The sequence below is a fragment of the Ursus maritimus genome, unplaced genomic scaffold (assembly GCF_017311325.1).
Source record: "Ursus maritimus isolate PB19 unplaced genomic scaffold, ASM1731132v1 scaffold_247, whole genome shotgun sequence".
Classification (NCBI taxonomy): Eukaryota; Metazoa; Chordata; class Mammalia; order Carnivora; family Ursidae; genus Ursus; species Ursus maritimus.
In genome coordinates, this window is record NW_024424975.1 from 1 (window position 1) to 27,464 (window position 27,464).

At 45.9% G+C, this 27,464-nt stretch overlaps 2 protein-coding genes and 1 long non-coding RNA gene across 6 annotated transcripts; 2 read left to right on the forward strand and 1 right to left on the reverse strand.

Moving 5' to 3' along the window:
* Positions 1 to 1,233: 1,233 nt before the first annotated feature.
* On the reverse strand, positions 1,234 to 3,732 carry LOC121105164. The gene is made up of 3 exons (XR_005837562.1): positions 2,929 to 3,732; positions 2,454 to 2,516; positions 1,234 to 2,089 (listed from the first exon to the last, which is right to left on the reverse strand). It is a non-coding gene; the product is annotated as an uncharacterized LOC121105164 (long non-coding RNA).
* Positions 3,733 to 10,623: 6,891 nt separating this feature from the next.
* Positions 10,624 to 14,379, forward strand: LOC103678464 (GTPase IMAP family member 2). Of its 4 annotated transcripts, none has more exons than XM_008707809.2 (3): positions 10,624 to 10,883; positions 12,143 to 12,178; positions 13,019 to 14,379. In XM_008707809.2, the coding sequence occupies exons 1-3, from the start codon at positions 10,697 to 10,699 to the stop codon at positions 14,002 to 14,004; spliced, it is 1,209 nt and encodes a 402-aa protein (XP_008706031.2). In that variant the 5' UTR covers positions 10,624 to 10,696; the 3' UTR covers positions 14,005 to 14,379. The 4 variants fall into 4 exon arrangements, with proteins under 4 accessions (XP_008706031.2, XP_008706032.1, XP_008706034.1 ...); XM_008707810.2 differs by having other exon boundaries at positions 10,625 to 10,982; XM_040641229.1 differs by lacking the exon at positions 10,624 to 10,883 and adding an exon at positions 11,224 to 11,407.
* Positions 14,380 to 21,962: 7,583 nt separating this feature from the next.
* GIMAP1 (GTPase, IMAP family member 1) lies at positions 21,963 to 26,503 on the forward strand. The gene is made up of 3 exons (XM_040641230.1): positions 21,963 to 22,036; positions 24,291 to 24,339; positions 25,247 to 26,503. Exons 2-3 carry the CDS (start codon positions 24,297 to 24,299, stop codon positions 26,110 to 26,112), a joined length of 909 nt encoding a protein of 302 aa, XP_040497164.1. The 5' UTR covers positions 21,963 to 22,036; positions 24,291 to 24,296; the 3' UTR covers positions 26,113 to 26,503.
* Positions 26,504 to 27,464: the final 961 nt, after the last annotated feature.

Below are 27,464 nucleotides of genomic sequence, written 5' to 3' on the forward strand. Positions count from 1 at the left end.
CTCTGTCAAATAAGTAAATAAATAAAATCTTTTTTAAAAAAGGAAAAAAAAAGAGACTCTTAATCATAGGAAACAAAATGAGGGTTGCTGGAGGGGAGTTTGGTGGGGGGATGGGGTAACTGGGTGATGGACGTTAAGGAGGGCACATGATGTAATGAGCGCTGAGTATTATATAAGACTAATGAATCACTGACCTCTACCTCTGAAACTAAATATACATTGTATGTTAATTAATGAATTTAAATTACAACATTTTTTTTAAAAAGTAAAATAGCTGAAAAATGTTTTAAAAAGAAAGTGCAAAAACAATATAGCCTACATTAATTGGATAAATTATACCGATTATATATTCATTCATAAATTATAAAGTATACAAATATTTTAAATTAGGTTATAGTCACACAATAGAATACTAATAGCAGTGACAATGCACAACTTATTGCTACGTATTATAATATGGATAAATCTCAACCGAATGGTAAGTAGAAAAGAAAAACAAAACAAAAAAAAACACCAGAAAGCAGATACAAGAGAATGCACAGTACATAATTCCATTGATATAAAGTACAAGAATGGCTAAAATTGGTCTATGCTATGAAAAGTTCAGTTAGAGGTCATCCCTGGAGAGCATTAGGGGCACTTCTAGGATATTCTTTCTTTATGTGAGTGCTGGTTATACCTTATGTTACTATAGATCATAAAGGACCCATTATTGTTTTTAAATATTGGAGTATTTAAAAAATAATGACATCAAATTTCTCTCCCTTTTTCTGTGAAGCTTGAGATAATAAGACTAACTCAAGCTTCTCGTTTTCTTAATTCTCTGGAGGAAAAACTATTATTCTAAGTAATATTTGCCATGAGACATTCTAAGGCCAGGAAACAAAATGGTAAGCTAGCACCCTGCACTAAAACCAGCTGGATATGGGGTAGCTCAGTGATTTGGTGGGTTAAATGTCTGTCTTTGCCTCAGGTTATGATCCCAGGGTCCTGGGACTGGGTGCCACGGTGGGCTCCCCCGTCTCTTCTCTGCTCTTGCTCTCTCTTGGTATCTCTGTCTCTCTCTCTCCCAAATAAATAAATAAATAAATAAATAAATAAATAAATAAAACCTTAAAAAAAAAGCTGGGTAATTATTTTGAAAATTCTAAAATGATAGTTCTTCCAAAAATAGATTTCAGAAGACCAGACTGGAGGTGTTCTGATTAGATAATTTCAGTAGAAAAGATCTGGAGCTCTTAGTGGAGCTCAAACCCAATAAGAACCAATGGTGCAAAAAAGCGTCACCAAAATGAAGTCCCTTTAACTCAGGCTTTATTACCCGAAGTCCAGGGTCTTTGAGTTGAACCAGCAACAGCTACAAACATATGACCAATTCCAGAGATTACCTTGGGGGGATATTGCCAATATGGAGTGTTCAGAGGGGTGTAGCAAAGAATAGGAAAGAAGAGCATAAACTAATTCGAGAGAAAATGATGAAGGAACTGAATAAAAGTTTCAAGACCAACGTGCTTGGCAATCACACAGATGGGAAGAAATTTGCTGTCTGTTCATCTGCAAATGCAGGAGACAAACAAATGGGCACTTATTTTCAGGTTTCTTCACCACCAAGGAAAATCTAACCAAGGTGCTCAAAAATAGAAGAGGGACCCGCCAGGGAGAGGCCACTGGAGTTGGAACAGAGAGCTTGTACCGCTGGGTGGTTTCAGGCACGAGCAGGAAGAGGTGTTTCTGTAGGAGAGCAAGGGGAACCACTGCTACTGGGCTTGACCCTCTCACTAGTTGATGATTCTGGCTTCGGTCTAAAGGCGCGTCATTATGCGGGACTTGAGAGCCAACTTTCTAAATCTCCCCGCTCTCCCCTCAAACACATCTCCTCTATGAATCTGCTCCTGTGCTTTGCTTTCACTCACCTGGGGTTTTATTAATTCGGACTGCAGAGAAGGGCTGGTTCAGCACACAGGAAATTGCTTAGGGCCCCACTGAGACGTGGTGGTGGGGCAGGGGTCCAGTCTGAACACAGCCAACAAGGGCGGGAAAGGAGGATGCCCCAAGGACTGGGAAGTTGGCGGCAGCCCCTCTGGGCGATCTGGACAGGCAGAGCCAAGGGTTGAAGAGTGAGGCATTGGGTGGAGAAAACTGTGCAGGAACGTCCCTCTTGTCAATCAGGGATTGCCTTTTCTGGTCTTCCAGTGGTATTTGCCAGTTTTGCTCCCATTTTCCCTGTTTGCCCCCTTTTGCGCTGTGTCATTTCATGAAAATCAAAAGGGACGTGGAAAGGGCAATTGCAATACTTTAAGCAAGAATGGAAACAGAAACAAACACAGAGCAAAGACACAGTTATTTCCCTGACTTCCAGTAAGCGGTCGTCTCCCAGGAGCTTGCCTGACAGGACCAGCCCAAATGCTTATCACGGGTTGGTTGAGGGTGCCCCTGTGCCAGAGTTGCCTCACCTGCTCAGTATGCTTGTCCACAGCTCAGGTTCCCTTCACTCGAGCTCACACCTTGGGCTCAGGCTGGAAGGCAGAGGAAGGGCAGAAATACTTGTGCTCACTAAGTGGTCTCTTACTCGCTCACAAGAGAGTCAAAATTGCTCATTGTATGTTCTGCATGAAGCCCTGGTGTGGGTTTGAGACTGAGGAGAAATGCTTCCGCTTCACCCTCGCCACCCAGCGTGGGGTTCAGAGCAGTCTCCCGGGCCACCTCTCCTTGTCCCTGCTCACCCCCTTCAACCTGTTCCAAGCGACAACCCACATACCAGTTGGGGCCATGGTCCCAGCATTCCAGCTCTGTCCTGTGAGGTGACCATGATATTGTGTGATAAGGAGGCCAAAGGTGGAGGAGGGGAGGTAGGAAGTGATGGTGAGAAGACACAAGAAGCGTTGCCGCACCTACAGCTGAGTTTACAACAAACGGTCTTGTTCTTACCATTCAAGACGTTTCTGGGAAATGGGCTGATATCGAGTGTATACCACAGACTTCCTGGAGATGCCCAAGAACAAAACCCCCATCGTCGTGTTTAAGTAGAACACAGAAGACCGCTTGGCAATTCCCTGGGAGAAACTAAGCAAAACCAGGTTAGCCATACAAAGGTTGATTTTGCTTATTTTGCAAGAGGATTTGACGTTGCTTCTGCCTCTGGAAATCACCAGCCAAACTTAAACTCTTCCCCAGAACTGGTACCAGGGAACCAGCTGCCAATTCCCTACCATTGAAGAAAATTCTCACCTTAGCAGCCATCACTGTGAAGAGTACCCAGGCGCTGCTGTCTCACTGTACCAGCTGCCTTAGGACCACACCCCCACTCCGTGTTTGGTTTGAGTGCTCCGGGTTTGCAATCTTTTTGGCGCGTGCACCAGAAACTTGTACGGAGTCCCACTTCTACGATTTGTTGGGTTTCCTTCTGGGATTTCTGAACTTCTGGCACTAATAAAGGGGTACACACTTAGGTGAGTGATGGAGAACATGTGTAAAGACAAGACGCTACATTGTAAAGGGGAGAGCGGGACATGGTAGGAGATGCTGAGCAGACCCAGCCATGAGCCAGGGCTTTTCCCCCACTGCGCATGCCCTCCCGCTGGCCGCCCTCCTGACACTGAGGCTGGGAGTAGGGCAGAGCTCAGGGCTCGGAAGGGCAAGGTCTGTTTGTGGTGCTGAGAAAGGGTCTGAGAATACTAGGAAGGGGCTGTGCACACCCAGCCTCCTTGACTATTTTGTGCCAAGACGTGGATAAAGCTGACTTAATTTACCCTTAGATGTCTCCCTCTCAACACTCCCCTGATGAACCTAGAAGTCAGAACCCCAGGACGAGTGGAACAGTGGGCTTTTACGAGTGTTGCCCTGACAGGGCTCGCTCTTCCAAACCTCCCAGTTTTGTCATTGTCCTCCCCCGATTTGGTCGCTACCCATGGTCTCCCATTAGGGATCACTAGGCACAGGTACGTGCCACTCTGTGGCTCTCTGAGAATCCGCTCAGCCCTGATGGAGGTTGGTGGCTGGGGCTCTCATGCCCACTGGGTAAGGCCAGAAGTAGCGGGCACCTCTAACGCTGTCGTAGGAAAAGGCCCACGATCACCTGCCACAACCCTTATTTTAACCCTAAAACATGTGAAGGGACGCTCAGAGCCCCTGTGAGTCCAGCCCATAGCTATAAAACACGCGCAGCTTAGTGCCTACAACTTGCACCTCCTGTCCCTCTAACGCATGTTCTTTCCACTCTGCTTGTGTATCAATGAGAGGCACAAATGCCAAGGTGACAATGGGAAAGTCTGACGTAGGAAAACCAGTGCCTCTGTGCTGAGGAAGAGTCCTCTTGTCACTGCATGATCACAACCAGCACCATGGCGCTCCTCAGAGAAGGTGGGCCCTGATGTAGCGATGGGAAGGGTAGAGCTGATTGTGGAGGGAAGCTAGAAAAAAAGTCCCATCGTGTTCATGCAATGGAACACAGATATGGGAGTTCATACACCGTCCTTTGTTAACATCTGTACAATTCCCGTCATCATGTGAGAATGTCTCATGGCCAGTGGGTCACACTTAGAGGAAAAGGGGACCCTGCAACCACCTCCCACCACCCTACCGGAATGGTCTGCCTGCATCCTGAAACTTCCTGTATCTCCTGGGAAGGAAATCATTGCTTCGTGTCCAGATTAAATTAACTTCTGAAGCAAATTCCTCCATAGAGGGGCTCAACTCAGAAAGAATAACACCTAAAAATAAATGTTAGGAATGGGCGGGCCGCGGGGGCACTGGCCACCATGGTGTGTGGGGGGTATGTATTTTGGTTGTGGCAGGATCTGAGAAGCAGCTTGGGCAAAGTCTGGAGAGGCCTTTCCAGAAAAGCCCGTGCCTCTGTCTGCTGTTTGTGAGCGTTAGGACCCGTCAGTTCTGGAATCTGCAAGGACTGCAAGCCACGATTGAGGGCCATGGTGGGATACTTCAGACGCTCTGGTATAGGGGCTAAGGCACTGGGACCGCACTGCCAAAGGGACATCGTGCAAGAAAGAGAGAAATACAGTGAGGTGGGACAGAGAGGCGCAGACAAGAGTGGGTGACACAGGGTTTAGGGAGTAAGAGAGTTGAGAGAAGGGAGAGGAAAGAGGGAGGTTATGTAGACAGAAGGAATTTCCCTCTTGCCCTGGTTTCACATCCTTAATTTAATCTGTGGGTACAAGGTCAAGATTATGCAATCAGATTTACCATGTGTCTGTTGCTCAAGAAAACATCACCATTGCAGACCCTATCACCGTAGCTCAGTAAGCACAGATCAGGGGAGCACGTGTTTGGCCGTACGTGATCACTGACGAATTCTGGGCAACTGAAATGTCGGTGGGGGTGGGGGTGGCATTCACGTTTGGGGGCTATGAGGGAGAGGTCAAGTTAGAAAGACACCGAATAGATCGGTGTCTACCATCTCAGTGGATGATATTCAGAACCAGGATCCGGTCGCAAATGAGACCTGCAGAGCTCATCTCTTCTACGATGCTGCCTATCTGAGAGCCCGGGGTCACAGCCTACCCCAAACGCACCCTCTGGCTGGTATCTGAGGATTTGAATCTTCAGCTCTGCTTGAATGACTTTGACCTTCTCAGTCTCTCCCTATGTGTTGTTTTGTTTGCCTATGCGTGATCCCAGGGAAAACCTTTCCTCCTTGGAGAGGAACGATAGCTCTAGGGTGGTGGGATGCAGACGTGTGTTTGGACAGAGGACTTTCAGTCCCTTCTGGTCACACCAGATGAGATGGGTCACTGCTCCCTTGGGGGACGGAGCTTGCCTCAGGAGCACCTTTGGGGTTTGTGGTTTTCTTTCACTAAACCACAAAAGTTATTTTTCAGTCTTGGCAAAAACACCCGGAAACCAGGTTCTTATCAAGATACAGTTGAACTCAGCAAAAACAAGAAGTAAACATGAAAGGCTTTCATGTAGAAATGGTTGGTGAGGAAATGAAGGAAGGCAGGGTCCAGAGCACAGGGGAAGGTGTCAGGAGGTGGATGGGGGCCAAGACTCCGAGTGCTCACCTCCGTGGTCAGGGCCAGGGCTCCTCTTCAGCTCTCGTTGACCACAATTGTTCTGTTTCAGTGCACTAAGGGGGAAGGGGTAGGGAGCAGAGGAAGTGAAGCAGGGCCCCAGTAAGATTACTCAAAAGCAGGTAATGTCAAGCACGATGAGGGACAGGGCTTTGGAATCCATCCTTCAGTTTCTCTTCCATGTCAGGCTTGCCTAAGAAAGGCAGTCATGATGGGGGAAGGGTGGTGGTGGTAAACAATCTTGTTTTCTTTTAAAAGATAGAACCAGAATTCCTCTGGAGGTGAAGAATCTGTTCAGAGGAACAACATGGCTGTTAGGTTTGGAAAGAAGAGGGGAGCCCAAAAGCTGATGTAGCTAGAACAGCTGGAACCCGGGTAATGGGGCAGTTAGAGAGGGAGGAGCTACTCTGTTTCAGAAATGGATAAGATCACTATGAAGCAATGTAAAATCCTAACGCAGCAATTAACAAATAGAATCCAGCAATACCTTACCTGCTAGGCAAAGAAGGATCAATATCAGGAAATACTTTTGTATAAGTTAATGTATTATGTATTATTATATATATATAATGTATTATAATCTGGTAATCCCTTTTGCTATTGAAACGTAAGTTGTTAAAATTCAACGTCTCATAATCGGTTATTTTTTCAGGATGGTAACATTTTCCATCTGAACCTCCAAGCATCTTGTTCAAAGAGAATCAGTGAAGTATTGCCACAGAAGTTAGGAAGAGCATAAGGAGGCCTCCTGTCCTTGTGATTATTTGACATTCTTCTAGAGACTAGCCACGACACAAGTGAACGAAATTGGAAGTTGAAAAGAAAGAAGCCAAGAAGAAGAGGAAATGTGATCATTGGGGCCCCATAAAGAACTTCCACAAACCAATTTCAAAATGATTAACAAGAGAATTTAAACATGGGCAACAAATATATAAGACAGGTGTATCGATAAAGAAAAAGACAGTTCCTATTCATATGAAAAATATTCATTCACACTCATGTCGAGGAATGTGTATGAAAGTCACTAAGATATGATTTTTCTCTGATCAGATTGGCAGATAAAATCATGAGCAGGGATATGTGGAAACTAATACAATGCTGGTATAATGTAATTTGGTTAACATTTTATAGTGAGCAATCCAGTAATACCTATCAAAATTACAAATACGTGTACCAATTGTGTAGCAATGCTACTTCTAGGAATCTCTTCAGGTGACCCAACTTTCTCTTGCTGGACTACAAACCACTCCACAACTCAGCGGCATAAAGCAACAATTCTATTACGTTCGTGATTTCATGTGCTAGGAATTCAGGCAGAGACGGAGGGTATGAGTTGTCTCTCCTCCATGCAGACTGGGGCTTCAGTTGGGGTGGCTGGAATGGCTACAGGTAGGTGGGACGCAGCTAGATGAGAGCCCCATGGCTGTGGCTTCCTGGTTGTGAAGTGTGTTCCTAGATTGTTCTCCATGTTGCACCTGCTGGGGCTGGAGCATCCAAGATGGCTTCTCCACTCCTTCCCCAAGGTGACGGCACTCTTCTCCTGGTTGTTTTGATTACCAGTTCCTCACAGTGAAGTAAAGTCAGGAATTTTAAGGGAGTATTGGTCGGCTTTAATCCCTGAGAGAGTAGGGAGGTTGAGGAGCAATCACCGTGGCTGTTCAGAGGGGTTGAGATGGTGTGGGGGTGAACCGGTGGAGGAGAGAGTGGAATGAGTCATGCCTGAGGCTTGTCCGTGTCCCATTTCAAGGAGCTGGGAACTGTCTTCACATCATGGTACTTGACGCTCCGGAAGGGGATGACTGTGATCCATCCTCTGAGATGGTAGACAAAGCAATGGAATAAGACTCAAAATGGACGTCTCCTGCGCTCCCTGACTTGCCCTTGGTGACGTGACACTGCTGGTAATTGCATCATTTAGTGGAATGCTTCTGTTGCTGTCTTCTGCATGGAGTTATTCTGGAAAATGTATTGTAAACCCTAAGGAGTGATTGTGGAAGCAACTGAAACATCAGCATCCTTCCTGTTCTCCGGGTGTTGAACACAATGGGCAGCTAGGAGCAGGATCCCATGATCCCCAGGGGCAGGGCATAGGTTAGCAGCTATAGAATATAGCTCCCCCCTTCCTGTGCCTGGGGATTGCTCGCCCAAACATCCCCCTCCTCCCTTATCCCATGACTGCCTCCATACGTGCCGGCGTGTAGGGGACGATGCAAGTTTGCTTTAGGGCTTCAGGAGAGCTGCCATCCCTTTGTACTCCTTTTCCACGCTTTGAGGCACCTGCCCTTGCTTTTCTGATAAAAGAGAAAATAAATGCTACGTGCAGAATTTAGCTGCTCTCTCCCTTGCGGAGGCAGCCCTGCACAGCCACTCGGATAAGTTTCTGAGAACTTAATTTCAGTGTGTGACGACACTTTTATAGGACTTCAAATTTATTTAAAAATTTTTAATTTAAAAGTTTAGTTTTTATTTTTTATGATTATACTATGAGATTGGCCCTTTTTGCAACGATGGCGTCAATTCAAACCAATTCCTTGGCAGCCACTCCTGTGCTTTCTTAAGCTCACAATTTTACACACTTTTCAATGGACAAGTCACTAAATCTAACCTCTCTCAAAAGATCCAACTTGGTTTTTTGTTTCTGTGTCAAGTTTATCTGTTGTGTTGTGTCTCTCCTTTGTTTTGGTTTGCAGTTATCTCTTCCAGGAAACTTTGGAAGTGAGCAACAAACTTCAGGCATGGATTGGTCGACACACTACCCCAGCCTTTGCTAGTTCATGTCAGACACTCTCACTGCTTCAGATCTGCCGTCTCAACAACTTTCAAGTGTACGTTCCAGAATTATAACTATAGTCGCCATGTGGTATGTTAGATCCCAGAACTTAGTCACCTTACGATTGCAGGCTTTCACCCTTTGGCCAACATCCCCTCATCTCTCCAAATCCCTAACCCCCGGTAATCACCATTACAACTCCCTGTTCCTATGAGTTCGACTTCTTTTTAGATTCCACATATAAGTGCGATTATACGGTATTTGTGTTTCTCTGTCCGATTTATTTAACTTAGTATAATGACCTGAAGTTTCTCCATATTGTGGCAAACGGCAGGATTTCCATCTTTCTCATGTCTGAACAATACGGCATTGTATACACCTGCCACATCCTCGTTATCCACTCATCCACTGACAAACATAGACTGTTTCCATAACTTGGCTTTTGAGAATAATGCTGCAATGAACATGGGAGTGCAGGTATCTCCTCAAGGTACTGATTTTGTTTCCTTTGGGTATAAACCCCAAAGAGGGATTGCTGGATCGTATGGTAGTTCTATTTCAATTTCTGAAGGAACTTCCATCTGTCTTCCATAATCGCTGTACCAGTTTGCATTCCCACCAACAGTGTACGAGGGTTTCCCTTCTCTCCACATCCTCGCCAACACTTGTTATTGCTTGTGTTTTTGGTCACAGTCATCTGACAGGTGTGAGGTGACAGCCTATTGTAGTCTTGATTTGCATCTCCCTGGTACTTAGTGATGCTGAGCACCTGTTCATGTACCTGTTGGCTATTCGTCCGTCTCCTTTGGAAAAAATATCTATTCGTGTCCTTTGCCCATTTTTAAATTGTGTTCCTTGTCAGGATACTTATATGAGCCAATAGCTGTCTTTTGTTAAACCCAAGTGCTTTTTTGGGTTCAGAAAAGCAATGTCTTAAGTTTTTATTATTTAAAAAATTTTATCTCTAGCTGATTTCCTGAATTTTATCTATGATTTAGAAAAGTAATGGGCTTTGGGTGATGTATGTTGCACTGTGTTTGTTTTACCTATAAAACAATAGGAAATAGGTCCCTGTTAGTGGTTTGACACAGAATGGTGTATTTTTAGGAAGAGATTACTGATATGAAGCAGGAGTTGCCCATATTGTCTTGTTCTTTAAGTATACCTAAGGAACTGTCAGGGAAGGAGCTGGAAGAACACAAAACAAACTGATAATAGTTTGTAACAGGGTAGTGATATTCACCCAAGTCGCATGGCTCCACTGCCTTTCCCAGCCTCCCTAAGACCGAGTGCAGAGCCGGGGATGATTCCTCATCAGTGCATTGGGAGGGAAAGCCACATGTGGTCACTAGGAATCTGGGATGAAGGCAATGTAAACTCCATATTCTCCCTCCTCCTGCTGTGATGACTGTCATATAAAGAAGCAGAAAGAGCATTTGAATGGTTTTGACTTGAACTCTCTCGGTTGTTCTTCTGGAATGTGGACACTCCCGATTATTACTGGGGACACAACTAGATCATTAGTCTCCAGAGGCGTGTTCCCTGAAATGACAGAGCTGGATGGGTAAGAAAGGCAGGGGGGCCATGCGAGCCATGAAGGAGTTATTTCAAAATGCTTTCAGGGTTAATGACTGCTAACTCCCAGTCTGACTCAAGAAATGGGTTTCTCACAGGTTCCCCTTTCTACATCCTTTTCCCTCTGCTCAGCACCCCATTAGAGGTGTCCCCCAACCCCCAGACCCATGCTCTTGTCCTCCCCCAACGATACTTGCCTTTAGAACAGTCACTGCACCCCTGAGAATGAGGCTTAACTCCTGGGCTGGCTATGCATTTGGGCAAACTTGTGACCCGGAGGACACGGCCCGGGGCAGGAAGAGATCAAATCTACCAGCTACCCCACATGCCTGCCTTTCTTCCCTGTCCAGCTGAAATCCTTCCAACACGGCTTTTTCACTACTGGCAAGACAATGTGCTCCACATCATAGCAAGTAACGGCGGATTGAATTTTCCCATTTTAACACAGGCACATGGTGGGGCTCTTTTGCAGCAGGGAAGGTCTGCAGACATTAAGGAGAGGAAGAACACAGGTTGGGCTTTTGTTTTATTTTCTCTTTCTGTTTGAGCTGAGCTGGCAAGTCACAGGTTTGGTCGGGGAGTCATCTGGGTTTCTTTGGACAGTAAATCAGGTAAGCCCACATTCATGAGAAGTGCCACAGTGTCGATTTCTAATTCCCAGGCTATGCTTGAAAAACAGATATTTTTTTAAGAACAAATTTTCCCTGTTTTAAGGGGAACGATTTAGAGTGGCTGCCTCTGGCTGGAGTACAGCCCGTTTACAGGACTGTGAACGTTGTATAGTTCAGTTATCACGTTACTGGCAAAGAGAGCTTCTTAGCACGAAGCCAATAAAGGTGCTAACTGGGCAGAATGTGGGCATTCACGTGTGCTCGTGAGTCTTCTGTGCCTTTTCACGTTGGAGTACCCCGCCAGACTGAAGCAAGAGACAAAAATCATCTGATGAAAACGAACCGATGCTTCTCACTGCACAGGGAAAAGGGAATGGGTCCCAGGGCTTCTTCAAGCTGGCTGTTGAGGAATGAGGAAAATTCAAGTAATTGATGGATTGAATGAAATGTAGTTCAGGCTTCAAGGACAGTGTACTTAATTCACTGAGTCTCTCACAAGAATTCCAAATGAAGGGGGAGATTTGGAGAGAGGGGAGAGGGCAGGAGAGGAGGGAGCAAGGCGAGGAAAGGAGGGGAGAAGCCAAGAGAAGACTGAAACTTGGATTGTGGAAGGCAGACCCAGAAAGGAAGGGGAGACAAGGAATTGGTGAGGCCAAGGAGAGCAAGAGAGAGACTGGGAGGTTACAGGAGGAGGGAATAAGGAGATAGAGAAGAGGTGAACATGGAGACCAGGAGCAGGTGGGGCTTACAAATGAAACGTACATCTTCTCTACTCACTAACTTACTGGGTGGCTCTGGGCAAATGTCTATGTCTCTGTAAGACAGAGTCATTCTTTCCCCCATCAGTTATGTCGAAACAAACAAGGCATGGGTGTGACAGTGTTCTAGGAATACAAGGGTATTGCATGATTCAGAACTAAAAACATTATATGTATATATATATATATATACATATATATATATACATATATATATATCTCATATGTTATATAATATTATGTATATATTTAGAGCTGGATAGGAAAGAAAAGCAAGGGGGCCACAGAAGCCATGATAAGTTATTTCAAAATCCTTTATGGGGAAATAACTGTTAAGTCCCATGTGGCTCAGGAATATGTAGATTATATATATAATTGGTCTCTGGTCTCTCTGTGCCTCAGGAACAGCAATGGACCAACACGAATGCAGTCACTCTGGTAAGTGACTTCTTGTGTGTGTGATTATTTAACCATATTGTGTGCCATTTTATATAAAAATCCTGCTACTCTCCCCAAGCAAAGTATAAGCTATCAGATGTTTCTCCATTAGAGAGAAGAATTTTACTCTGCTTATTCCAGCATTTCCCCAGTCCAGCCTTTTCACTGGTGGTCAAGACCACACCCCAACCCAGCAAGGTCAGAGGAGCCATCTCTGGCCTTAGAACAGAGTCAAGTTACTTAATCCACCTGGGGATGAAACCCACAGTTGTGGCTACACATCTCTGATCTTCAGAAAATTTGTCTTTTAGACAGTCAGAACTGGGTGATTCAGGCAAGCCTTGCATGAGAAGATATGTTTCTAAATCCATATCGTCCCCCAAGTATGGTTTGCTAGGACCCAATATGGCAGCATCCTGTAGCTGAAGAGAAACTAAGATTAAAAAAAAATTTATTTATTGCTTTCAGAGGGAGAGAGAGAGAGCACACGTGCAAGGGAGCAGGCTGAGGGGCAGAGGGAGAGGGAGAGAGAGAATCCTTGAGCAGACTCCCCACTGAGCACAGAACCCTATGCGGGGCTCCATTCCAGGACCCCAAGATCATGACCTGAGCCACAATCTAGAGCCGGCCTCTCAAACAGCTGAGCCACTCAGGCGCCGGGAGAAATTGAGTTGTTTTAAAAATCACTGTTGATTTGATTAATAATGGAGTTAGCGTCTAGTTTAAAACCAATATATTGGGACACTGTCTTTGCTCATAATGTGGGAATATCTCTTGTTGTTAAAAATATTCCACTGGTATAAGCAGTATAGTCATAACACAGGAAACTTGCTCTTACAGGACCATATATGAAGAACCAACGCGCCAGAGGATCAGAGCTGAGAATCATTCTGGTGGGCAAAACAGGAACCGGCAAAAGTGCCACCGGGAACAGCATCCTTGGGAAGAAAGCATTTGGGTCACAGCTGACTGCCCAGCCCTTTACTAAGACTTGCAGTGAAAGTCAGGGAAGCTGGGGAGAGAGAGAGATAGTCATTATTGACACACCGGATATGTTTTCTGGGGAGGACCATTCCGATTCCCTGTGCAAAAAGGTGCAGAGATGCTACTTACTCTCTGCCCCAGGACCCCATGTGCTGCTCCTGGTGACCCAGCTGGGCCGATTCACCACCCAGGACGAGCAGGCTGTGCAGAGGATGAAGGAGATCTTTGGTGAAGGTGCCATGAGTCACACAATTGTCCTCTTCACCCACAAGGAAGACCTCGAGGGAGAATCCTTGACGGGTTACATCCAGGACACAGATAACACAGCCCTATCCAAGCTGGTGGCAGCATGCGGCAGGCGAGTGTGTGCCTTTGACAACCGTGCTACAGGGAGCAACCGGGATGGCCAAGTGAAGGAGCTAATGGACTTGATGGAAGACCTGGTGTTGGAGAGAAGTGGTGACCACTACACCAATGGGCTCTACAGCCTAGTAACAGCGTCAGAGTGTGGACCTGTGTGCGAAGAGGAAAGTTTCAAGGATTTCAAAAGAGCTCTTAGGAAGTACATGGAAAATCAGAGACGTTACTCCACCAGGGCCAAAGCCAATTACCTGAAACAAGCCCTAATCAAAACACCAGTCTTTATTTCACTTTTTATTCAGTTGTTTGTCAAATTGCTAATTCTATTATTTTGTGTATTGTATAGAATGTGTGTCTTGTTTTCCTGCTTTCTTTTTAGTGTATGTTGTTTGTTCTGTAGCTTACTGTTAATGATAGCTAAAATACTGATGATAATTTTGAGAAAGATCACTGGGCGACAAGGCAAGACTCTTAGATTATAGTTACAGGTCAGCGATTATTTATTCATGGCCAGATATGGGGTGAATCCAAGTGCCTTCCCTGGAAAACGCAGTGCCTGACATCAGTAAATGTTAGCTATTCTGTGAAGGGTTTATATCGTAACATAACTCTCTTAATGAACCAAGTTATTTTAAAAGTTACTGACTGTTTTGAAATATGGCATGAAAACCTTTTGAAAGCTTGTAAACATAAAATTCCTCTCATTTGCAAATCTCTAAAGCCAGTTTTATGTTCCTGGAAACGCCTTTTCTTCTTTATGATACTGCTATTTCTACTGAATATAATAGAAACAACAATAAAATTTCTACTCAGTATACTAACACAGCAATAATAAATAAGCCGTGAAGTTCCTGAGAGCCCATGCCTTTAATTCTGTTCTGTCGTTTTATCTTCAGAAGTTGGTAAGTGAACGCATGGTTCATTTACTCTAGAATGGGATGAATCCATGTGAAGCAATCACACAAAGACACACTCACACATCAGTTATCTGTTTCATGTGCATCAAATTTGCTTAATATTGAAACGGGCTTGGCCAGATTTTATCTCTGGCCCCAGTCCTGTTTAGTATTAAAACACACACAGAGGCTCACCCTTCACACAAGGTGGGAATTGTGCAGCATTGTCCTGTTCAATGCAGATAGATGTGGAATTTATTAAGATAAACAGAATCTTCGTGATTGATGAGCTCACTAGAAAATCAGGAAGACTCCAAGGGTGAAGCAAACAATACATATAAAAAGAATGTGGGGCTAAAACGAGTTGAGAGCCATCAGGAAGGTGCAAACATAGAAGGCAGGGTTGACCGACAGACAAATGCCACTATCAATCCTGAGATCAAGAAAGTCAGCCTTGGGTTGTCGGTGAAGTGGAAGAAATGATTGTGAGGCTTCCGGATTATGTCAGTGAACCCTCAGGGAGCTAATATTACAAATTCATTTTTTAACTGAATACATAAATTTCATATTTAAAGTATACATATTTTCACATTTCCCTCGTATTTTACGTTTCTGGAAAACTTTGTTCTTTCCTGCTCATCCAAGTGGTTTTTTTTTTTCTATCTAACCTTGCTCTACATTTCCGTTATACAAGCCCTAGTGGGACAAATTCTCTCTGGTTTGCACTGTCTTCAAATGTATTTTTTTTAAATCTTCATTCTTGAGGGATACTTTTACTGAATAATGAATTCTCGGCTGATCTTTCCTTTTTCTTCAGCACTTTAAACGTATTCCAATGTTTTCTGGCTTACATTGTTTCTGATAAGAAAGCAGCTGTCTTTCTTATATTGGTCCCCTATGTATATGGTCTTTTCCCCTCCTGTGGCTGATTTAAAAGTTTTCATTTTCTTTGGTTTTCGGTATTTTGACTCTGAAGTGCCTGGTTTGTTTCTCTTTGTATTTCCTACTTAGCATTGATTAAGATTTTTGGATTTAAGCGTTCAAGTTTTTCATCAAATTTTTAAAATTTTGGTCATTACGTTCTCAATTTGTTTTCATTCTACCTAGTTCAGTCTTATCTTCCCCTTCCTGGATTCTAATTGTGTTAGACTGCTTGATACTATTCCACTGCTCGCTAGTGCCATATTCATTTGTTTTTTCAACATTTATTTCTTTTTTGTGCTTCAGTCTCAATAATGTCTCTTAACCTGTCTTCAAGTTTATAGATCCCTTCTTCAGAGCTTGTAGGTCCATCGACTTGATTGTTGTTTTTTAAAATTTGAGATATTTTATTTTCTAGTTCTTTTTACAGTTTATATTTCTCTCCTGAAATTCTTAAGCCCTATATTTCCTTTTGTATAAATCTTTAGCACCTTTGTAATTGTTATTTTTAAGTACTTAACTGAGGGGCCCAATGTGGTTCAGTCAGTTAAGCATCTGCCTTTTGATCAGGTCAAGATCTCAGGGTCCTGGATTCAAGCCCCACATTGGGCTCCTTGCTCAGCTGGGAGCCATTTTTCCCTCTCCCTCTGCCCCTTCCCCCCACTCCTGCTCTCTCCATCTTTCAAATAAATAAATAAAATCTTCTGTAAAAAAAAAAAATCCTTACCCTAATTCCAATGAATGAGTCATCAGTGGTTCTGTTTCTACTAGCTGTTTAATCTTCTGCTTATGAGTCCTATTTTCCTGATTCTTCATATGTCATGTAAATTTGTATTATATTCCAGACAAGCATGTTTACCCTAGTTTTGTCTATTTCCTGAAGAGTACATGTTCATTGGTCTGTCTGCCAGCTAGAATGATCACATCATTGGTTCCTAAATTTCAGTTGAGAATGAGAATGAGCTTCAACTTTAAATCGATTGTGTTTGGGATGCCTGCATGGCTCAGTCGGTTAAGCATCTGTCCTCACCTCAGGTCATGATCCCAGAGTCCTGGGATGGAGTCCTACGATGGGCTCCTCACTCAGCAGGGAGGCTGCCTCTCCCTCTGCCTGCCATGTCCCCTGCTTGTGTGCTCTCTCTCTCTCTATGACAAATAAATAAATAAAATCTTACAAAAAAAAATAAACAGATATAGTTTACCTCTGATTCATGCAACCCACAATAACCCCCTATACAACAACTACCAGCTCTTTTATCTAGTCAGCATTAGAACTGGGATAGTGTAAGCCTCTTACTGAAAATGGTTTTACTTCACTAATAGGGCCTAATAGGATTGAATCACTTCTACCTGTTTTCTTGACCCTTACACACTGCTGTTTTCTTAGAAAAAATATGTGATGGGAAGGAGAGGAGCTATCAAGATAACCAATTTGGTTTTCCCCCTGGGATCGTACAGATCCCAATATATTTTGATAGCCCATTGTCAAATGATCATCTAATTTCTCCTCCACTCTGCAAAATCTACTTTCTCTGGCAAGCCAACACCTCCATTTGTTTCTATCCAAACCAAGTCCCTACCCCAGGTGTAGAAGGCCTCTCAGCTCTCTGCTCACCTATGAAGGGCTCTTTTCTACAGAGAATTCAGTTCCTCGGTGCTTCTTGGCATCCACATCCTTTGCCAGACACAGAGGAGTATGTTTTTACTGTCTAATTCCTTTTGTCAGTATGGAGACTAAAGACTTTAGCATCTTTCTGCAATCTAACCAGAAGCAAAAATATCCTCCATTTCAACTTTTTTTTCTTTCAAACTTCCTTCAGCTTGTCTTTAATAACAACACACTTTTCAGCGATTGCCCCACTTCTCAAACATTTGCACTGCTTTCCCCATGATGGTTCCCGAATTATAAGGGTCTTTGGAGTTCTGTCCTCAGTCCTTTTTTCTTTATACCCTGCACATTTTCTCTGAGAGATCCCCCCCCCCATTCTTTTGTGTCTTATGGCATACTGATACTTCTTCAAATATACTTCCACCTAAGTCCTTTCTCCTGGTCCTTTACTAACTGAACTCATCCAGGGTTCTTGCACAAGTCTCAGTTTATTACAATATTTGTGTTTCTCTCAGAACCTCTATTCTATACCTTTGACTTCAGTGACCCAACGTACATAATATTTGAAGGTGAAACACACAACATTTTAGCTGCTGATTTGGCTTACAAACTTCTATCCCTTTTTATGTTATGCCCTCAAACTAGGAAGCATGACCTAGTTCTCATTGAGTCCTAGATACTACCTCCTTGCTCGGTACTTCCAACAATTAAACATTGATTATCACAACCTCCCTCTCGCCCCCCCAAAAAAGGAAAGTGGTACCTACATGATGCTGAAAGAGTGCTTCTAAATGCTGGGGAACAGTGGGCCAATGTCTTCCATGTAGTCAGTATTTTATTGAAGGAGTTATGTCCTTATAACCAACTCTGCTGATGGATATTTAGATCATTTTATTCTTTTGTAACCCTGGAAATGCTGATAATTGAGCTCTGGGCACACCAAATAAAGACAGGGCAAAATCAGGGCTGAAGAATGATTCCAGAAAGTTTGAACTTCTCATTGAAGGTCTGTTCAGGAAGGATGTTTTCTTTAAAACTCATGAATTCAATATTTTCCAGGTCATCTTTCCTGACTTTATAATGAACATGCAAGTATTGAAAAAGCAGAGAACTGGAGGAGGAGAGGAGAGGAAGCAGATGTCCTGGATAGTTCTGAATCCCAGGAGCCTCAGGGCCCTAGACCTCAGACGGGTTCTACAACCCGATGGCAAGTCAGCAAATAATAGGGGACCAAGCCCAGACAGAGTGAGAAATAGTCAAAAGCTAGTAGGAATGTAGAGGAAAATGGAGACAGAGACAATTGCTTTTGTATAGGAAAGCAATCCCAGAAAGCACTAGTAGGGTGGTGGGAATATGAGACCGGGAAGGGGAATAGAGCCAATCCAGGTTGCACTGATGAGCATGTTCCCACTGTAGAATACTGGGTCTCAGTCCAGTTCAGGACCTCAGCAATTGGTGTGAAATACACCTCAGAGTTACCTTACTTGGTGAGCAGTAGACAATTTAATAAGCCAGGACACCAAGGTATCTAACCACTCACTTCTGTCACTGATAAGCCCTGCTTCAAGAAACACCAGCTCTCTGACAACTTCAGCCTGTTCCATGCACTAGCTAAGCAATTCTTGCAGCCAGATAATCCCTCAAACAGAGCGTTACAAGTGGTTGAAGTAAGACATCATATGCATTCATGGAAATGATAAGGAGTGAATGATAAAGAGTTATCACAGAGGCACTGAAAGCATCTTAATGGAATGTATATGTCGAACTTCAAAGATTTAGGCAAGGCTGATCTGCATGGCTTGGAGTAGGACGAGGCTGGTGAGGAGCCATAGGCACTTTTTTCTTCTTTTTTTCTTTCTTTCTTTTTTTAAATTTAAATTCAATTAGCCAATATATAGTACATCATTATATTCTAATGTAGTGCTCAATGATTCATCAGTTGCTTATAACACCCAGTGCTCATCACATCACATGCCCTCCTTAATGCCCATCACCCAGTCACCCTATCACCCTATCACTCTACCCACCTCCCCTTCTGGAACCCTCAGTTTGTTTCCCAGAGTCAAGAATCTCTCATGGTTGGTCTCCCTCTCTGATTTCTTCCCGTTCAGTTTTTCATCCCTTCCCATATGATCCTCTATGCTATTTCTTATATTCCACATACGAATGAAACCATATGATAATTGTCTTTCTCTGACTGACTTATTTCGCTTAGCATAATACTCTCCAGTTCCATCCACATCGATGTAAATGGTAGGTATTCATCCTTCCTGAAGGCTGAGTAACATTTCATTGTATATATGAACCACATCTTTATCCATTCATCTGTTGAAGGACATCTCGGCTCCTTCCACACTTTGGCTATTGTGGACATTGCTGCTATAAACATTGGGGTTCAGGTGCCTCTTCAGATCACTGCATTTGTATCTTCGGGGTAAATACCCAGTAGTGCAATTGCTGGGTCATAGGGTAGCTCTATTTTCAACTTCTTAAGGAACCTCCATACTGCTTTCCAGACTGGCTGTACCAGCTTGCATTCCCACCAACAGCATAAAAGGGTTCCCCTTTCTCCACATCCTCGCCAACATGTGGCATTTCCTGTCCTGTTAATTTTAGCCATTCTGACTGGTGTGAAGTGGTATCTCATTGTGGTTTTGATTTGTATTTCCCTGATGACAAGTGATGTGGAGCGTTCTTTCATGTGTCTGTTGGCCATTTGCATGTCTTCCTTGGAGAAATGTCTGTTCATGTCTTTTGCCCATTTCTTTACTGGATTCTTTGTTCTTTGGGTGTTGAGTTTATAAGTTCTTTATAGATTTTGGATACCAGCCCTTTATCTGATATGTCATTTGCAAATATCTTCTCCCATTCTGTCAGTTGTGTTTTGGTTTTGTTGACTATTTTTTTTTTTGCTATGTGGAAGCTTTTTATCCTGATGAAGTCCCAATAGTTCATTTTCGCTTTGTTTCCCTTGACTTTAGAAATGTGTCTTGCAAGAAGTTGCTGCGGCCGAGGTCAAGGAGATTACTACCTGTGTACTCCTCTAGTATTTTGATGGATTCCTGTCTCACATTTAGGTCTTTCATCCATTTTGAGTTTATTTTTGTGTATCGTGTAAAAGAATGGTCCAGTTTCATTCCTCTGCATGTGGCTGTCCAACTTTCCAGCACCATTTATTGAAGAGACTGTCTTTTTTTCCATTGGATATTCTTTCCTGTTTTGTCAAGAATTATTTTTTTCTCTTTAAAGTAGTTATTTAAATTCCAGTTAACTAACATACAGTGTAATATTAGTTTCAGTTGTAGAATTTAGTGATTCATCACTTAAATACAACACCCACTGCTCATCACAAGTGCCCTCCTTAATCCCCATCACCCATTTAATTCATCCCCCCACCCACCTCCCTTCCAGCAACCTTCAGTTTGTTTTTTCTCTATAGTTAAGAGACTTTTATGGTTTGCCTCTCTCTCTTTCTTCCCCCATGTTCATCTGTTTTGTTTCTTAAATTCTACATATGAGTGAAATCATATGGTATTTGTCTTTTCTGATGTCTTATTTTACTTAGCCTAATATTGTCTAGTTCCATCCACACCACTGCAAACGGTAAGATTTCATTCCTTTGATGGCTGAGTAATATTCCATTGTATATATACATTACTTCTTCTTTATCCATTCATCAGTTGATGGAAATTTGGGGAGCAACAGGCACCTTACCTTAAGGAAGCACTCACTTTCAGGGTTGCTCACTTGCAGGGTCGGCACTTGAGTGACTGTAGGAGTGGGTGCCTCCTTAAGTTTTGCCCCCTGGACACCACAACTGCCCCACACTAGTCCTGGTCCTGCTGATTTAGTGGGAGAACAAGAAGCTTTTTGCTTCAGCAATGCTGAGTGGAAACAGTAGGGGTGTCTGTCATCCAAGAAACTCTGTCTCCCAAAAAGGATGGAAAATACGTTAAGTTGAGTCTCTTCCCTATCTGAAAAAAAATGGGCTGGCAAGAAAGAGATAAAACGCAGCTCCCAGTCAATAGACTAGTGCTCAGGTTAGCCTCCCCATTGCAACAGTCAACTTCAGAAAGTTTATGGGAGTTAGGTCAGGTCACATAGCTGGTTAGTGACCTTACTGGGTCTGTAAACAGTCTTTTGTAGCCTGTTCACCATGTAATGATTGGCTCTTTTGGTGATCTTACTCTCATGACCCTCTTGAGAGAAGAGAGAAGACTAGAATTGGTGATACCAACACAGATAACTAGACCAAGCCTCAAAAATAAGGCTAATTTAAGAACTGTGTAAAGGTATTCATCCTCAATGTACCAGCTGGCCCTTGGGCCTTTAATAGCTGGGAAGCCTTCATTTCTTAGAGGATGATGAGATTCTGCTTCCAAACTCTTCTGACACAACGGACCCCAGAGTAGCACTGGCCACACCACATGAATATCCAATCAATAGACAGCTGTTGAGAACAGCTCTCACATTCTTTGTTCTGGCACAGAAGATTCTCTGGACCTATTTTATTAAAAAAAAAAAAAAGCCCTAGAGAATGAAAAGTAATTAAAGATTAGATCAGTAACCAATTCTAGAAGTAGAGTCAGACCCGGGGCACCTGGGTGGCTCAGATGGTTAAGCATCTGACTCTTGATCTTGGCTCAGGTCTCGATCTCATGGTTGTGAGTTCAAACCCTGCGTTGGGCTCTGTGCTGATTGTGGAGCCTACTTAAAAAAATAAGAAGAGGAAGAAGAAGAAGGAGAAGAAGAAGAGGAGGAGCCAGACCATGGGGGTTTATAACACCCTCCCTTCCTTGGCTACAGCAAAATATTTGGTGTTGGGGGCCCTGCTGGATTCACATACCACCTTAGTCACAGCAGGGAGGGGTTTTTGTAGGAGAAACACTGCAAACGAACAACTCTTAGCAAACATTTCTGTCCCTTTAAATTGTCACACTCCCTGCCAGTGTTCCTAGTTCTGAGAGGCTCTGAGACTTCCCCCTGCACTGGGAGCAACAGCCTTCAGCACTCACAACTGAAGGGAAAGTACTAGGTCAGGGGCTTCTAGAGCCAACATCAGAGCTTGTCACCCCTGCTGCGGGAAAAGTGAGCCCACAGGGGAAGGGGGATGCCTGCGAGGGAGCTGTGACCCTCCAGCAGGAACATGGTTCTGAGAATGTTTACTGCCTGAACACCTACATTCCACCCAATACCAGGCAGGTCAACAAGAGGCAGAGCAGTCAAGATCACGCCTCCAGGTTTTTACAGATGTTCTGAGTTTCAAATTGAGTAAGCTCAGAGGAAGCATCGTCTCCAGCCTGGAAGGCACACACACCTGTTTAGGGGCAAAACCTGTTCCTTCCACATTCTCTTAATACAGTAAGAGGAGTGGGGGCTGGACGCACTTCCAGGAACAAAACACAGTTTAAAAGGCATTAAAGATAGTCTAAGTGGCATATTCAGCAAAGGCAAAATATCTTTCTGTGAACCATAAATAATCTAACCTCGGAGCAAGTTACACTGTGGCAAATCTAGAGAAATATGAATTTACTCCACACCCCCCGCCATTCTCCTTTTCACTTCCCACAGTAGGGGCCCTCAGGAGAAATCTGAGGTTCGGAACTTGGTCTTCAGCCCCGTAAAAGGGGCTCCCCAATTCAAGCTTCCCCCTCCCAGCTGCAAGGAAACCTCAATCCCCTTGTCTGTACAATGCAAGAGCTTGAAGAATTAACTGGTTTCCACACTCTGATTGGTGGGCTGATTACATCAGCAACATCGGATTAAGAATCAGAATCTCTGAGGCTGGTCCAAAAAAACGTGTATTTTTAAGAACACTCAAGTACTTCTGAAAAGCAGCAAGTCTGGGAGACACTCAACTCAGACTATTAAGAATATGGGATTCGACATGTTTTACACACCTCAACAGTTAAGAGCCATTTGTTACCCCAGATGTCAGCTGGGGCTTACTTTCCTCTTAAAAACTAGGTAAAATCATTTCGACACCCTTTCTAAACAATATGGAAAATTCCAATGACCTGCTCAAGAGTTCAGTGAATTTCCCATAGCACACTTTCTCATTTCCAACCAGGACTTCTGGCTTTAGCTCTATTTTTGTTCTTTGCACGAAATCTGTTTCCTCACTTCCACTCTGGGGTCAGTTATGGGAGTTTGCTGATTTGTATGCACAAGATAACTCATCCCCTAAGCCTGTGGGCTGACCTTTGCTGAGGGCTTTGGGGAGGTGGCAGGGGTGTTACTGCAGAAACACAGAACCCTTTAGACTGAGTACCAGGCAAACCTGTCACCTAAGTCCTCAGGCCAGAGAGAAGTTATCCAGCAGCCCCTCCCTGTGCTTTTCCTCGGGTGGCGCCCACGGGACAGAACACAGTCACCCACAGTAAGCAGGTGTCACCATGAAGAGGTAGCATTTGAAATGGATGGTGAGGCACAGACAGGACTCAGATGGAAACGTGGGTGAGAATCAGTGATCAGAGGAGCAAGTGCGCAGGAGGGAAGGGGGATCCTGAAACCTGCTCTCTGTGGAGCAGCCGAATGAGCAGGGGGTGAGCTGGAAACGCGGCCAGAGAGGCAGACGGAGGACAGGCTGGGCGCTTCTGTCCCGGCACTCGTGTGCTCACACGGACGTCATCGCTGAGTGTTTAACTGTATTACACCGTGTTGGAATGGGTCTAATCACTTACTCTGAGAGGCCTCAGACCTGGGGCAAGAACATCAGGAGCTGGAGGGTGGTGACCCATCTCCCCAGCACACAAATCAAACTTAGACAAATGACACAAGCCCAGATTTTCAGTTTTCTGAGAGCAGATCACAGGCTCTTCAGATCAGCTTGGGGGGATGTTTGCTTTCCAATTTCCAAAAACAAAATGCAAATTCTCTTCTCGCTTTTTTTCCCAGGCCAACCACCCTAAGGTAGTCCCCAAGTCACTGAGCAAATTTTTGGATTCTCAGCATTTTCCGAAGTCTCCCCTGGCTGTGGAATCTCCTGGGAAAACTAGGAAGCTCCAGCTTATGTCACTGACACAGAACTACCTGGGAACATTAGCATTGAGCTCACTCTGACACAGGGACGTGCTATCATCTCCCCTCTGGTGTTTGTGTTCAGAGTCCCTGAAAGGTCACCAAACGTTCTCCTGGTGTCGTTCCAACACCAGTCAGGTCCTTCCAGGGTTCTTCCCTATGTGCTGATGTTCAGGGGAAGGCAGGAGCCATGACCTTTGCACTGTGGTTGCCACCAGCTCTTTGGACCTTGCCTGACCCATCGAAGGTTGTTATACCTATTCGATGAATGAATGAATGAATGAATGAATGAATGAACGAACTGTGTTTGGGCCTCTTCCAGGCAAGCATGGGAGGACGGAAGATGGCAAGAGATGAAGAAAACACCTATGGTAAGAATTTCCTCACTGTGTGTACTTGGCCCCAGGTGTCAGCTCTGGCTTCCTCTCCCACTCCCCCTGCTTGTGTTCCCTCTCTCGCTGGCTGTCTCTATCTCTGTCGAATAAATAAATAAAAAATCTTAAAAAAAAACAATAGAAATCTACTCTGAGCCCCACAGACGAGGAGGTGGAGGCAATGAGATCTTGGAGTACAGGGAACACGATTTACCAGCTAGAATGTGCTAGAGAACAAGGATGGGGGCTTAGCAGGTAACTTCCTGGCAGCAGGTGTAAGAGAGAGGGAGGAGAAGGGCAAGAGGAAAGGAGGGGAGAAGGCAAGGGACCAGCTCCCCTAATCCTCTGGGCAATTCGGGAGAAACGACTCTCTGTCACCACTTCCAACTGTGCTGAAGAGGGTGAAGCAACTTCCCCTCGGTTACACAGCGGACATAAGCTGGGGCTGTGATTCCAACCAGGGTGGCAGGGACTCCAGACAGCCCTTCACTCCCGGGCCTCCCACGCCCTCCCGCCTCTCCCCGCTGGGATGGCGTCTCGGAGAAGTATCCCAGAGGCCAGGGTAGGTGTCAAGCAGCGACAGCTCTGCACCGCGAGCGTGCCCGGAGATAATGTCAGCGGAGTCAGGGCCTGGCATCGTCAGGGGTGCCCTCCCGAGACATGCGCACCAGCTGCTGGAGCGGGTACAGGTGCCTGTGCTGAGGCCAAAGACGGGAGAGAGAGGGGTGCAGATGCCCCGGAGCGGGACAAGCTCTGCCCAGACCCCCTAGGAAAGGCTCGGCTGGAGAAGCAGAAGCCCAAGGCCTGCTGCTCTCCTGTGTCCCACAGACACCCCTGAGGCCCAGGGCAGCAGAGCGGGAGGCGGCTCCAAGGCGGGCCCCCCACGCCTACTCTGTCCTCGCAGGTTCCGAGGACTGGGAAGACGTGCCGCCTGCGCAGGAGCCCAGGCTCGGGCTCATCCTGGCCGGCAAGACCGGCGCGGGCAAGAGCGCCACCGGCAACAGCATCCTGGCCCACAGGCGCTTCCCGTCCAGGCTCGCATCCACCCCGGTGACCAGGACCTGCGCCCAGGGGAGCCGCCGCTGGGCCGGCTGGCGCGTGGAGGTCACCGACACCCCCGACCTCTTCAGCGCCGGAGGCCGCGGCGCCGACCCGGACTGCACCGAGCGCGGCCGCTGCTACCTGCTGTCGGCGCCCGGGCCGCACGCGCTGCTGCTCGTCACCCAGCTGGGCCGCTTCACCGCCCAGGACGAGCAGGCCCTGCGCGGTGTCCGCGAGCTGTTCGGGGCCGACGTCCTGGCGCGGACCATCGTCGTCTTCACCCGCCTGGAGGACCTGGAGGGGACCTCGCTGGACGACTACATTCGCTACACCGACAACCGCGCGCTGCGGGCCCTGGTGGCCCAGTGCGGCGGCCGCGTGTGCGCCCTGAACAACCGGGCGGCGGACGCGCAGCGCGAGGCGCAGGTGGAGTTGTTGCTGGCGCAGGTGGAGCGGCTGGCGCGTGAGCACGGGGGCGCGCCCTTCACCAACGCCGTGTACGGCCTGGCGGAGGCCCTGCGCCACACGCCCCCGGACCACAGGCTCCGGCAGGTGGCCCAGCGGCTGGCGGCGGCGGGCGGCTCAGGACGGGGACGGGGGCGGCGCTGGCTGGAGGTGGCTGGGCGCAGGTGGCGGCGGGCGCTGCTGCTGCTGGGGGGCGCGCTGCTGCTGGGCCTGCTGCTCTGGCGCCTGAGGCCACAGCCCTTGCAGGAGGTCAGTCCTGACTGACAGTAGCAGGACGTCTACCATCCACTGAGAGTCACTTCACCGCTGGCGGTGTGTGCCTTCAGGGCCCACAGGCTTTCTTCCTCCTTCCCTAGCGGTGATGACCTCTGCAGAGTCCTGCCAGGGCCGCTCTCCCACAAAACCTTCCCCTGGGACATGGGCCTCCCTGCGCTCTCCTTTCACCGAAGTCGAACAACCAGAGTGGCTTTCGTCTGGTTTCCACTGACCTCAGCTGCCTTTCCCTGTCCTTGGGTTGTCTTCGCTCCTGTCTTTGCCCTCATGCCCCTGGACTCACCCCTGAGGCCCAAGGGCAAGAGCCAACACAGAGCAGAGCCTCAGTCCCTCCTCATTTGAGTTGAATCTGAGTTGAATAAATAAATGTATGCAACAATCACATCGTGTTAAAGGAAATCGGTATTTCCTTTAGATGGTAGATGTTCGTTCTGCCCTATATTCCTGTTGAACAGACGCTAACTCCTGGCATTCCTAACCCAGTCTGCAAAACCCATACACCCCAGTGCAAACACACCCACACACACTCAGGCACGTGATGAGAAGAACAGAATACATTGGCCTAAAACTGTCCGTCCACCAGCAAGGCGCTGTCTCCCTGGACATGGCCATTCCCACCCCTCAGCAGCGTGAAGGCAGACTGGTTCCTTAGGGGCCATTGAGACCCAGCAGAGAGTCCACTTCCAAAGAGGAGATTTGTCACTGGCTCCCGCACTCACAGGGTAAGGTGACACTTTCCAGCCCAGGGATAAATAAAACACTGAAGAGGTTTGGAAATGTTTCTTTTATTTCAATTTCAAAAAAGGGGGGGGGAAGGGGCGCCTGGGTGGCTCAGTCGTTAAGCTTCTGCCTTTGGCTCAGGGCGTGATCCCAGGGTCCTGGGATCGAGCCCCACATGGGGATCCCTGCTCCCCTGGGAGCCTGCTTCTCCATCTCCCTCTCCCCTGCTTGTGTTCCCTCTCTCACTGGCTGTCTCTCTCTCTATCAAATAAATAAATAAAATCTTTTAAAAAAATAAAATAAAATAAACACATGAAAAGATGCTCGGCATCATGCAAATCAAAGCCGCAATAAGACACCGCTTCACATGCACGGGACGGTTATAATTTACAAAACAAAGAACAACTAAGAAGTACGAGTGAGGATGTGGAGAGATCGGCCCTGACACATTGCTGGTAAGGCTGTCAGCTGGAGCAGCCACTATGGAACGGAGGCTGGCAGTTCCTTAAAAAGCGGAACACACAGTTACCACACGCTCAGTCACTGCACTCCTAGCTCTGCGCCCAACAGAACCGAAAACACGTTCACACAAAAACTTGTACGTGCGTGTTCGTAGCAGCACG